This window comes from Rosa rugosa, chromosome 4, assembly GCF_958449725.1.
Source record: "Rosa rugosa chromosome 4, drRosRugo1.1, whole genome shotgun sequence".
NCBI lineage: Eukaryota > Viridiplantae > Streptophyta > Magnoliopsida > Rosales > Rosaceae > Rosa > Rosa rugosa.
Window position 1 is genome coordinate 21,203,381 of NC_084823.1, and position 12,779 is coordinate 21,216,159.

The 12,779-nt window shown below is 41.4% G+C and overlaps 2 protein-coding genes across 5 annotated transcripts; one reads left to right on the forward strand and one right to left on the reverse strand.

Moving 5' to 3' along the window:
* Positions 1-1,928: 1,928 nt before the first annotated feature.
* On the forward strand, positions 1,929-5,079 carry LOC133746045 (phragmoplastin DRP1A-like). 4 transcript variants are annotated; one of them, XR_009863919.1, is made up of 5 exons: positions 1,929-2,438; positions 3,671-3,771; positions 4,158-4,208; positions 4,557-4,636; positions 4,785-5,079. XR_009863919.1 is itself a non-coding variant. In XM_062174201.1 (5 exons), the coding sequence occupies exons 2-5, from the start codon at positions 3,726-3,728 to the stop codon at positions 4,823-4,825; spliced, it is 246 nt and encodes an 81-aa protein (XP_062030185.1). In that variant the 5' UTR covers positions 1,929-2,438; positions 3,671-3,725; the 3' UTR covers positions 4,826-5,079. The 4 variants fall into 4 exon arrangements, 2 of the variants coding, with proteins under 2 accessions (XP_062030185.1, XP_062030186.1); XR_009863920.1 differs by having other exon boundaries at positions 4,792-5,079; XM_062174201.1 differs by having other exon boundaries at positions 4,557-4,664.
* Positions 5,080-8,834: 3,755 nt separating this feature from the next.
* Positions 8,835-10,658, reverse strand: LOC133706981 (alcohol acyl transferase 1 allele GSa-like). The gene is made up of 2 exons (XM_062132524.1): positions 10,146-10,658; positions 8,835-9,864 (listed from the first exon to the last, which is right to left on the reverse strand). Exons 1-2 carry the CDS (start codon positions 10,593-10,595, stop codon positions 8,959-8,961), a joined length of 1,356 nt encoding a protein of 451 aa, XP_061988508.1. The 5' UTR covers positions 10,596-10,658; the 3' UTR covers positions 8,835-8,958.
* Between the last annotated feature and the right edge of the window lie 2,121 nt (positions 10,659-12,779).

The following is a 12,779-nucleotide window of genomic DNA, read 5'->3' on the forward strand; positions in this document are numbered from 1 at the left end:
AGGAAGGAAACCGCCAAGATAGGCGTGCACGGTACCGTGGAGGTAAACGTGTGAAGAGAGAGAGAGAGGCCAAGCCTCCGGTTATGGTGGTAACGCCACCAAAGGCAATAACCGTCCTCAAAATGCTCCCAGAGCGCCTCGATCAAGGGAACCTGACCATAATGATGCTTGTCTCAGATGTGGATCAAGTAGACATTGGGCAAAGAAGTGTACTGCATCCCAGAACGTTGCAAACGCATACAAGATGTATCGTGAAGCAAGGGAGGCAAATTACATGGAACAAGAAGATCAAGATGGTGATCTCGATCTAAGGGTGGAAGACTACAAGGATCAAGACCCAGAAACTCGCGATTTTGATTAAGTCTTTTTATTTTCCAAGAGACATAGGCAATTATTCTTGGAGATGTTGCCTACATATTCATCTGTGACTACGATGGCTGGGCCATCAGGTTTAGTTCAAGGACATGGAATGGCCCATTTCCTTTTGCCTAATGGCACCTTGATTAAAGTCACTGAAGCTCTCTACACTCCTAAGGCAAATCGAACCTTATTGAGCTTTAAAGATATTAGAGCCAACGGATTCCATGCGGAAACGCATAGTGAGAACGGAATAGAATTCCTTTGCATTACCTCTAATGATTGCGGAAGAAAGCGCATCTTAGAGAAGCTTATGTGTCAATCTAGTGGACTTTATGTCACTACAATTCGACCTATTAAATCCAATAATGTCATAAGAGAAGATCTCTTGGATTCAGACACATATTGGCTTTGGCATGACCGACTAGGACATCCTGGTCGTGATATGATGCTCCGTATACTAAAGACTTCACACGGACATCCATTCTTCAGAGTGAGAAGAAGCAAGAATCGAAAATTGATTCCAGGACTTAGCAAGACCGCAACAATTGCAGCATCTGGCGCTACAGCCGTTTTGGGGCGCCATAGGGCCGCCCAAGTCCCATGTGATGACGCCATCAATGGCGCCAACCATGAGCATGACGCCATGGTTGTTCCTCCCAATGACCATGACGCCATAAACAAAAATTCCCATGGCTCGAATGCCATGATGGGAGATGTAGTCACACATTTTGCTTCTAATAGTGCTACAGTGGCTTAGGCCCAACCAAAATCCTCATTGGTTGCTTCTAAGGCCCCTCGCTCTTTCTGCAAAGCTTGTTCATTCGGGAAATTAGGACCGAGACCGTCCTACGCAAAGGATCCCAAAATACTCATTCCGTTCTTACAGAGAATCCAAGGGGATATCTGTGGACCAATTCAACCATCATGCGGACCTTTTAAATACTTTATGGTATTGGTTGATGCGTCGACACGCTGGTCACATGTCGTTTTATTGTCCACTCGAAATGCTGCTTATGCTAAACTCCTCGCCCAGATTATCCATCTACGGGCTCACTACCCTGACCATCCTATTAAGTCAATTCGACTTGATAATGCTGGGAAGTTTACATCGAAAACATTCGATGACTATTGCATGTCACTGGGGATTGATGTAGAGCATCCAGTTCCCCATGTTCATACCCAAAATGGTCTCGCAGAAGCCGCTATCAAACGACTACAGATGATAGCACGGACATTGGTTATGCGCACCAATCACTACAAGAAATCTGGGCTTTTACCGCCTAAAATTTACGGCGTGCATACATGTGTGCCGTAAAAATTAGTCATTTACGGCGTGCAATTAATGCATGCCGTAAATGTAGTGTTACATAGAGTTATTTACGGCGTGCTTTAAAAGTGCGCCGTAAATAAGATCCTGTCATGAGTTATTTACGGCTTGCATTGGTAGCACGCCATAAATGTAGTATTATGTAGAGGTATTTACGGCATTCTTTGGTTGCATGCCGTAAATGAGGATGAGGTATTTAGTGCGTGCATTAGTTGTGCGCCGCAAATGGAGGTGGTATCAAACTGTGTTGCCCGCTCAATTTTTTTCGCCAAACTTAAACTTCCCACCTTTTTTTCTTTTGTTCTGTGAAAGGAAATAAAGGTGCTCATCGAAAACGAAACCTCTCTCCTCTCAGACGCCCAACACGGCTCTCTCGCGAAATTTCCCTCTTCCAATTGCTATTCCAATTCTCTTTTTGGGTTTTTGATTTTCATAATTTTCTACTGGTTATTGAGCAGCTCAGGTCTAAGTTTTCAAATACTCTCGAACATCCCCACACCTCCTTTCTCTATTTCTGTCTAGCCGACTCATCACCGTCACAATCCCCATAGCAGATCTACCTTTTCCGAATCGTGAACGTTTTCTCAGATCCACGCGATTTGACTCCCACCCCGTTCGTAGCTCCCTCCGTCACCGCTCACTGGTCAACAAAATCCAAAGAGCTTGCACAGCTCTCGGTGACCACGGCGAAGCTAGCGCATTACCGACTCTTTGGGACTCGCTTCCCTCCATCGCTGCCGTTGGTGGCCAGGTCAGCTCCCGATTCATTCCTCCACCTTCTCTTTTCTCTCTGATTGATCCAGGTATTCGGACTCTGCTTTGGTCAGCTGTATAACCTATTTCTTAGTAGATGCTGTGTGAATGCTTTGCTTGATTGAAGTCTGTTGCATAATTTGCTTAGCGATGAAGATAGAGAGTATGATTATTGTGTTAAGCAGAAGCATTGAAATAGCTTTCAAGCTATCAGCAATCCTAGCATAGTCAGTTTTACAGAGTGTACTATGAGCTGCTTCCTCTACCTTTGGTATGTTAGCGGTGGGGAAAGGATAAATATTGGTGTCCAATTTACTTTTACAGCTTGGGTTCTGATGGGTTATTTCTATGCTGCAAGACATACTTTAGTAAGATTTGGAAGCAAGCCTTGCTGCTCATCAGTTGTTTGATAGGTCAATTATTTACCTGTAGTAACAGAAAGCAGGGAACGATTTCCTGTTGGAAGACTGAATAGGTTCTTCTTCAGAATGATATATGGTTTTTTATATAATTAAACTTGGCTTGTTAGTTTCTGGGTTTTAGGATTGCAATTTTTTGTATAATCAGATGGCTTGTTTTAAAAAATAGATCCATTTTGAGCGAAAGACAAGAAGCCTTTCCAAAGCAAAAGTGTAGTGATCAATGTTAGATATAAGAGGCATAATTTCTGAAAGAATTTGAAATGAATCAAATTTTTAGAATGAGAAGGCTTGTTTTTAAATTTGGGTCCATCAGAAGCCTTCCAAAGTAAAAGTTTAGTGATTGATGTTAGATATAAGAGTTGCATGCTCGTCTACTTTGAATCTGTGATATTGACTTAGTAAGGTATAGACTATAGAGTCCATATTACTTAATAGCTTAATGTCACCTCCCAAGTTCATATTAAGCCTCTGGGTGGTCCATTACTCTATTTAATCGCACATCTTTATTTGTTTGATTATTTGTCACTGAGTTGTACGAAGCGTCCAAGCTAAGCTCAAGCTCAGTCATGGAAACAAGCCAAGCTGAGCTTATTCTTTTTCTGATTTTGCTCGTTTGGATTTAATTTGCTATGTTTCAATTCTATTTAAATTTTATTGGTATCCATATCAGTAAGGTTTCCATATTACACTTTCAAAGTATATCTCAAGGAATAATAAAATGAAAATCAGTAGCTTGATTAATCTTTTTTGTTTACTTGTTTATTTTCTTCACACGACTAACATGCCAATATTGATTATGTATGTACAGCTGCTGTAAGAAAGGAAATTTCAGACTAGACAGATCGTGAAACTGGCCGCAGCAAATGATCTCCAGTGTTCCAATTCATCTTAGCATATATTCTCCTAATGGTAAGATAATGGGTACTTGATTTGTTTGCTTGTACTTATTTTGCATCCGGCACTTTGGGAATTGGAATGAGAAAGAATGTGTGGAGGTATTCATAGACTGTTAACATAGTAATTTGTCTTGGATTTGACAATCTTGTTTCAAATGTCATTTACAATCTTAGGAAAATCTACTCAAGTTTTGCATATTATCACATTTCTTAAAATGATAAACAGATAAGATGGAAGGCTTTTTCAGGATTTCCAAAACTAGTATAACTAGAACTAAAGTGTGCCACATTGTTGAATGAGTGACCTAGCCACGGATTGTGAGAGTAGTAGTGTTGTGATTACCACATTTTCTTCTTCTCTTCTACTGACATAACAAATTTATGTTTGATTCCTGGCAGTTATCAACTTGACACATCTTGACCTTCCTGGGCTTACAAAAGTTGCTGTTGGTAAGTATCAAGGCTCATTTTTTTACATGTATTTCTTTGTCGTTGTATCTGCCTGTGGAAAAGTGTAAAGAAGCCCAAGGGATATGATGGAAAAAGGAATGGTAGAACATAATGCATATCTAGTATTAACACATTCCTAGGGATCCTTGTACATATTAATTTTTACTGAATTCTATTAATCGTATGTGTAGTGTGACTCTTAACAATCTTGAGGTAAAGAGTCCACTGATAGTCTTTAGTGTTCATTAAGAAAATAAAGTAAGCAATGTTTGTTTGGAAAGTCCTATTAGTTAATTACCTTATGTTTTTACTTGGTGAATGACATCCTCTGTATGATATTTTTAATAGGATCAATGAGGTCTTTTGCTATACTAGATGAATCGATCACTGGTACATTCAAACAATTGATACCTTGGACAAAAGAAGAGGTCAGTATGTGCAATCTTAGTGTGATATGTAAGTGATCAAATTCAAAAGTTTGTACACCTTGCAACTAAAAGCTTCAGTTCATTTATATATGATTGAAGTGATGATTTAAACTTTTAAAGTATGTTGATAGAAGCTGTTTGTTTCTAGTTGATAGGTTGGATGAAAGCTCAATGCTAGCTATTAGTTGAGTGACGAGAATAAAAGCTCAGCAGAGAAGGGAAGGACATGGAAACAGAAGCATATTGAAAGGAAACCAAAGGCAGTTATAGTATAACAATGAACTTGCTTAAATTCCTCTGTTGTAGTTAGGTAACTTCAAATATGTTTAGGGTTTAGGGATATGACTTTAATTGATTGATGTAATGAGTTTTACTAATACATTTCCAGTTGTTACTTTATAAATGAAATTAATTACAATGAGGGTAATATGAGTATGATATTTGAGGAAAAAGGAAATTTTTTTTTTTGTTTGAACATACCTCATTTACGGCGGGCAGTGTGTGCCTTAACTAGGAGTTTAGCCACTCTTTTACGGCGTGCTGTGTACGCCTTTAATATGAGGACTTTTACGGCGTGCAATGTGGGTAGTAAATGACCTAAATGATGGTTGTGGAACTACTTTTATGGCGTGTTACTTATTCTTTTATGACGCATTTTTGCATGCCGTAAAAGACCCATGGTCTTTTACGGCGCGAGCTTTTACAGCGTGTTTTTGTGCGCCGTAAATAGGCTTTTACGGCGCACATGGTGGGCCGTAAAAGACCAGTTTTGGTGTAGTGAATCTCCCTGTTTCTGCTTGGGGATATGCAATATTGCATGCAGCGACGCTAATTCGTCTACGACCTACTGCAACCCAATCTTACTCTGCGTTACAGCTAGTGACTGGGTACGAGCCTGATATCTCGCACTTACGTATTTTTGGGTGTGCCATTTATGTGCCTATTACGCCGCCACAGCGTACTAAGATGGGTCCACAACGACGAATGGGCATTTATGTTGAATATGAATCTCCAACGATCGTCCGCTATCTTGAACCCTTGACAGGCGATCTCTTTACCGCTAGATTTACGGATTGTCACTTTGATGAGACAGTCTTCCAATCGTTAGGGGGAGATAAGAACACATATGTTCAACAGGAACGACAAGAATTGTCGTGGTCTGTCCCCACTATGTCTCATCTCAATCCCCGTACCGCACAGTCCGAACTTGAAGTGCGAAGAATAATCGAGCTCCAGAACGTAGCAGACACTCTGCCTGATGCGTTTTCTGATGTTGCCAAAGTGACGAGATCACACATACCTGCTGCAAACGTGCCTGCAAGGATCGATGTCCCAAATACTGGACATCATGCCTCTCCTGTGACACCAGGAGATGGCGCCAGTGCCCAACATGGCAATGATGTGGCATCTATGGCCGCAGGTCCCGCAAGAAAGCGCGGTAGACCGATTGGTTCGAATGATACTCGCCCTAGAAAGAGAGCGAATGAGGCACAAACAGATCCTTTGATCATCGATACTCAAAATCCGTCCCATGAGAATGTTCCGGATTATGGTTATGTCCAAGAGACATCATTGGGGGACGCTTCAATGTCAGAACCTATCCCTGAGAACGTAGAGATCTCTGTTAATTACACTAGTGTACATGGGACGTGGGAAAGAAACTCCATCATCATTGATGATGTATTCGCGTATTCAGTGGCGCGTGAGATTATTGAGACCGATGACATCGAACCATGCTTCGTTGATGAATGCCAACGTAGAGCTAATTGGCCAAAGTGGAAAGATGCGATCCAGGCAGAACTTGATTCTCTAGCGAAAAGAATGGTATTCGGACCAGTTGTGCCAATACCGCCTAACACCAAACCAGTTGGTCACAAATGGGTATTCGTTAGAAAGCGTAATAAGAAAAACGAGATTGTAAGGTACAAAGCTCGCCTTGTGGCGCAAGGCTTCTCACAACGCCCTGGAATCGACTACGAGGAGACCTATTCTCCCGTAATGGACGTCATAACGTTCCGCTACCTTGTCAGTTTAGTAGTTTCTGAAAAACTGAACATGCAGCTTATGGATGTGGTTACTGCGTATCTATATGGGGATCTAGATACAGAGATATACATGAAGGTTCCAGACGGAATTCAGTTACCCAAATCAAGTGGCTCTAAACCACAGAGCGCGTTTGCTATTAGATTGAAACGCTCACTATATGGATTGAAACAATCCGGACGGATGTGGTATAACCGTCTAAGTGACTACTTGATTGGAAAGGGATATGTCAACAATGAACTATGCCCATGTGTGTTCATAAAAAGGACAAGTTCCGGATTGGCAATAGTAGCGGTTTATGTCGATGACATGAACATAATTGGCACCCTTAAAGAGTTAAGGGAAACCGCTGAACACTTGAAATCCGAGTTTGAGATGAAAGATCTTGGGAAAACACGGTTTTGCCTCGGTTTAGAACTTGAGCACCGTAGAGATGGTATCCTGATTCATCAATCAGCTTATACCCAAAAGATGCTTAGGCGTTTCAACACTGACAAGATTAAGCCTTCAAGCACCCCAATGGTCGTCCGTAGTCTTGATCCAAGGAAGGATCAATTTCGTCCAAAAGATGACGATGAAGAAGTGCTAGAGGCAGAAGTGCCCTATACCTAAGTGCAATAGGTGCATTATTGTACTTAGCACAATGCACAAGACCGGATATCTCATTCGCTGTGAACTTGCTAGCTAGATATAGCTCTGCGCCAACACGACGCCATTGGACTGGTGTTAAAGATATCTTTCGATACCTAAATGGTACGATCTATATGGGTTTGTTCTATCCCTACAGAGAGAAGATGGATTCGGACCCATCAAGTGCCAGGGACGCCACACATGGTGGATTGCGTTCCCTCTCCCCATCCCAAAACGATATAAGTGTTTTAGAAGGTTTTGCTGATGCTGGGTACCTCTCTGACCCACACAAAGGACGCTCCCAAACTGGTTATGTTTTCACCATGGGAAAGACCGCGATATCTTGGAGGTCTACAAACCAGACCTTAGTCGCTACTTCTTCGAATCATGCAGAGATTATTGCTCTTCACGAAGCAGTTCGTGAATGTATATGGCTTCGATCCATAGTTACGCATATTCGAAGCAATTGTGGTTTGAAGTCTACCACAAATGAGCCAACATGTATTTATGAGGATAATGCTGCTTGCATTGAACAAATGAAGCAAGGCTACATCAAAGGCGACAATACCAAGCACATATCGCCTAAATTCTTCTACAATCAGCAACAACAGAAGCTCCTCAAGATCAAAGTGAACCAGGTTCGATCTGAGGACAATGCGGCAGACTTGTTTACTAAGTCATTGCCCAAATCCACATTCGAGAAACATATGGCAAGAATTGGCTTGCGGAAATTATCTGAACTTCCATGATCGTAGTCATCAGGGGGAGGCGCAGACATCAGGGGAGATGTCTACATGTTCACCTCGAAACGTGAAGGGTGTGTTGTGCTCTTTTTCCCCTTCGACCGAGGTTATTTTTGTCCCACTGGGTTTTTGTTACTCGGCAAGGTTTTTAATGAGGCAACGAGAGAAGCACCGCGTTTGGACAACACAAGGGGGAGTGTTTAAGGATATCTCTATTTGTGTTTGGCCCAAACTCTAGGTTACTTGACCTAGTGGTAATAGGGTTAAATTAGAAGGATCTAGATTCCTATTCACTGTACGATTACTTTCCTTGTACGATTGAGATTCTATGAATTGTAATCCTCTATATAAAGAGGCCCCTATTATCAATGAGAATAGACAGTAAAATTTCTCTCAAATTCAGTTTCTCTAAAACACAACCAATATATTAAGGAAAAAGAACACCTCAACAATTTCTTGCCATTATCAAGATATGTGTCTTGGACCTAATCCCGAAGTAGAACAAGTACAACACACTAAGTTAAGAGTGCCCACACTACCTTCACAAACTGAGGATCCCATTAAGAGTGCCCACACTACCTTAATTTGAGACATTGCATCATTTCACCTGGTCTCTTTGAGACCGTCGAAACTAATGCCTATCCTTCTCTTTTGATACAACGATCCATTTATATATAGGTGTATATAAATTTTCTCAATAGATGGTGTGTTGTAAAATCAATTTCTAAAGTTAACACATTAAGAGCAAACTAATCAAATTAAGAACACACACACCATTTATAATATTTTAGAGATGATTAAGCTGAAACCAAAGCCAGTACAAGTCTAGAAATTTCTTTAACCAGATGACATGAGCATATTCAATATAACCCTAAACCATCGTACTTAATGAGGTAATTGATTATATTATATACGTGATGGTATCTCCACTTTGCCGAAACTAATCATCTTCTTGAGCTCTTGCTGAAACCTTTCCATAGACGACAATGGCAAGCATATTGGTACCAGAATTTCATATTGCTCATCTTTGCATATGTTCCTGACATAGAAGCTAATCAGATCAGTGGACTTGGCAACTCCAGCATATATTGGCTTTCCCGACCCGAAATCAATTTCTCCTGCACCTGTTCGTGTGTTATCCGAAACTGTAAAGTCACTAATGCCTTTCATTGCAAGTGGAGGTCGTCCTCTTATCTCCGTAAAATCTGCCACAGATCTTAAGTACTCTTCACTCATTTTAGCTTTCGATTTTTTCACCAACTCCACTGCATATCCCAACGGACTGTTACATAAACGTTCTGCAGTTGAAACAGCAGCCGGATATGCAAATGCGTTGCCATAGTATCCCCGAGGAAGACATACATTTTTTTTGTGTTTACCACGTGCATTAACTATGCATGACAGACGGACAATCTGTTTCGGATCCATTTGAAGTGAAATTGTTCGACATTTCCACACGCAAGCTGTTATTAAATCAAATGTGGATGAACAGGTGGAAAGGTGTGGTGGAAGATGCTTCTTAAGGGCCTTTATCTCCTCGGGACCAAAACAGAAAGATTGTTGGACCGTCGCTGCAGAGTTCAGATATGAGGGGCCAGTGGTATCATCAAATTCATGATGTGTACATGAAATTCGTGGGGGATCTCGGGCGTTCAAGAGCTCTCGTTCCCACACTGGTGGAGTAGAAGGTGCTTCTGCACCTCGGGCAATCTCGCCTACTGCGTTCAAGAATTGAACCAAACCAAATGCGTCACACATTGTGTGGTTTAACCGCAATGCAAATATGAAACCTCCGCAAGTCAGACGGGTTACCTACATCAATATATTGCAAATATGAAATCTCCCATTAGACTAATGTTTTTGGCGTATATAGGGTTTAGACTTTAGACTAAGGTTCAACTATTACTATGTTTGTCAAGAGATTATAAATACAAGGATTATGTGCGAGAAAAAATTGGGGGGAGGTATGATTATGAATTTATAATTTTTAAAAGTTGAATTATGTCCTTCTGGTTACTGTATCCATGTGGGATTGCATGAGTTGAAAGAAATTATAGTAGATGGAGTACGTATAATTAAGTTGATCACTTCACCTGTATCAAGATCAAAGGAGAACCAACAATACCATCAGAGCCTGGCACATTAAACAGGAACTCCTCTAGGAATGGACAAGGCGGTAGAATTGCATCCTTGAGTTCTTCGAGCGTGGCGTTGGCATTAGCCTCGACGAACAAGATGCCTTCTCCAGTGCAGTTCACCATAAGCTTTTTCTTATGCACTTCCCTGAGCCTACCAGCGAAAGGGTAGTAATACACCAGTGCTCTACTCAGCGCGTCACTAATCACCTTAACAGGGTCATTTTGTTTCAACAATATTGAAGGATTGTTCTCGTAAGCAATGATGAATGGAACATGGAACCTGAGGGTTTGCTTGTCGTCGATATCCGACAGCAGCTTTGTTTCATGTGGTGTTGGTTTTGCAGGTGTTATCAGTCGCGGCTCGCAGCGATTCACCTGGAATGCGAGAGGGCATAATGAGGGCATCTTGACTATCACACACTCGGCGACTCTCTCTCTATCTCTTGTTTGGTACAAGTAAGCTTTTTTGTTTTTGATGACAATACAAGTAAGCTTTTGTTGAGAGAGAGATATATATACACACACAGAGGGGTGGTTCTGGGGCCTTCCTACATAGAAATTTGTTTGGACTTTTAAAACTATTGGCTAGGTATATTAAATTGTACAAATTAAAGGTAGGTAAAGCTAGGCCAGCTTGAGGTGACTTGTGAAAGCAAGGTTTTTGACATTAGTAGTGTGAAAACACTGCATGTTCTAGTATACCGAGTAGCTTTAAAGTAGTGAACACTATTAGCAAAACAAGTAACTCACACAGATTATTTAAAAAATACAGATATCTCTGTAAAACACTTAATCAAACGACATGGAATCCTATGTCCCCAAATTACCTGTTTCCGTTCCTATACCTCATTGAAATTTTGATATTTGACAGACTTCTCAACAAATTTTAACTTTGTTAGCCGAGTTCTGTTTTGAGAAACCATTAGCCGTGAGGAAGAACACAAGCCCTAGCAGAGTGCTAGGTCAGACTTCAAAATTTAGGGTCTATTTTAACTTCAGCGTGAAAGCTAAAACACTTTATGATTTACTCACACGGTTATCCGTGAGAATCACAATTCACACAGATTTCGGTAAACATAATAATATTAATTAGTTCATTTAGAAATTGTTATTTTTGGGTGTTAAATAAATTATAGAAGGACAATATTCTGTTACTAATACGGTTTCATACAGATTTCTGTGTGAACTGGAAATACACAAGATATCCGTTAGGGCTGCAAACGGATTAGGTTGGATCGGTTTTGACTCTAAACCGTCTCTATACTAAAGTGAGCGGTTTAAACATTTTGGACAACCGGTCATTAAAAAAAAAAAAAAACTTAACCCGATCCAATCCAATCCAATTAAAGATGGTTTGGTTTGGTCTCTAAGTTTTTTTTTTTTTTTTTTAAGTGTTCCTACTTTTTAGTCTGCAAGGGTTATGCCCGGTCCGACAGCACGCCTTCGCGGCGTCGTCGTCGGACGGGCCAAAGAGGATTTTGTGTTCGGTAGTGAGTTGTCCCGGAGAAAGCTTGGTCGGAGTAGAGGCTGCATGGTGATGGCTTTGCGATCCTGTTTGCTTGGAGGTTGCGTCGGGGATGGGCAGTGGTGGTTGGAGGCGGGGCTGCTGGCGATATACCCTAGTTTGAAGCGTGGATGGGCTGGTGAGGGGTTAGCGAGGCTGGGATCTACCGAATTTGGAGCTAATCGGAAGTCTCCGATCTGGTTTGGTTCGAGGGGATCCGATTTGGAGAGGGGAGTGGGTGGGAGCCGCAGCGCATCTAGCTGGCTAGCTGGGGAAGATGGAGTGTTGGAGGGTCGGCCTGTGTTTTCCCGGTGCAAACTAGGTGACGACGGAGGCGCTGCCGGCAGTGGGATGATGCGGCAGCAACAGGCGAGATGGTGGTGTCGTGAGCTGTGCAGTCTGCAACTTAGGCTTGGGCTTGATGGAGTTTGGGCCTGGGCTTTGGGTTTGGGCCCAGGTTGCTTCTATTTTTCTTTTATGTTATATTGTTTTTTACATCTAGTATTTTGTGGCTTCTTGCCAGAAATAAATCCCTACCGCTATTTGGTAGGGCTAAGTGGGCTTTGTCCCGGTATGCACACTCAATGTGCCTTGTCTGCTCTAGGTCGGCGGCCAGTTCTTTGCTTCGTCAAATGGGCACTGCCACCTAGTGGCAGGGTGAGACTAAGTGTCGTCGGATTTCTTTTTCGGCGGCAACATAGGAGGAAAGGTGTACTAAAGCTGGTAATTATGCTATGTTGTAATCAGGTTACATATCGAGTTATCTTTCCGTTATGTCACTGCTATGTTAAAGCAAATGGAGTACTAATTGTGCACTCTTTGCGAGTTGGTGCTTTTTAGAATACATGTCTTATGTAGATATTCCTGATATTATTTCAGGACATACTCTAGATGCGTATTGTAATCAGGGGTTTAGGCTTAATGTCCCCCCCTTGTATTCGACAGTTTCATTAATCGAGGTTTGAGGGCAGCCGCACCAGCCCTTTATTCAAAAAAAAATAGATGGTTTGGTTTGGTGGGTTAGACGGTTTTAACATATATTATATTGACATACTATTTTTGAAAAAAAAAATCTAGTAAATTCA

Coding starts and splice junctions, on each gene's coding strand:
- LOC133746045 (XM_062174201.1), top strand. CDS start 3,726: ATGATCTCCAGTGTTCCAATTCATCTTAGCATATATTCTCCTAATG. Junction 3,772..4,157: donor TAGCATATATTCTCCTAATG/GTAAGATAATGG, acceptor GATTCCTGGCAG/TTATCAACTTGACACATCTT. Junction 4,665..4,784: donor GTGCAATCTTAGTGTGATAT/GTAAGTGATCAA, acceptor GTTTGTTTCTAG/TTGATAGGTTGGATGAAAGC.
- LOC133706981 (XM_062132524.1), bottom strand. CDS start 10,595: ATGCCCTCATTATGCCCTCTCGCATTCCAGGTGAATCGCTGCGAGCCG. Junction 9,865..10,145: donor CTCCTTTGATCTTGATACAG/GTGAAGTGATCA, acceptor ATATTGATGTAG/GTAACCCGTCTGACTTGCGG.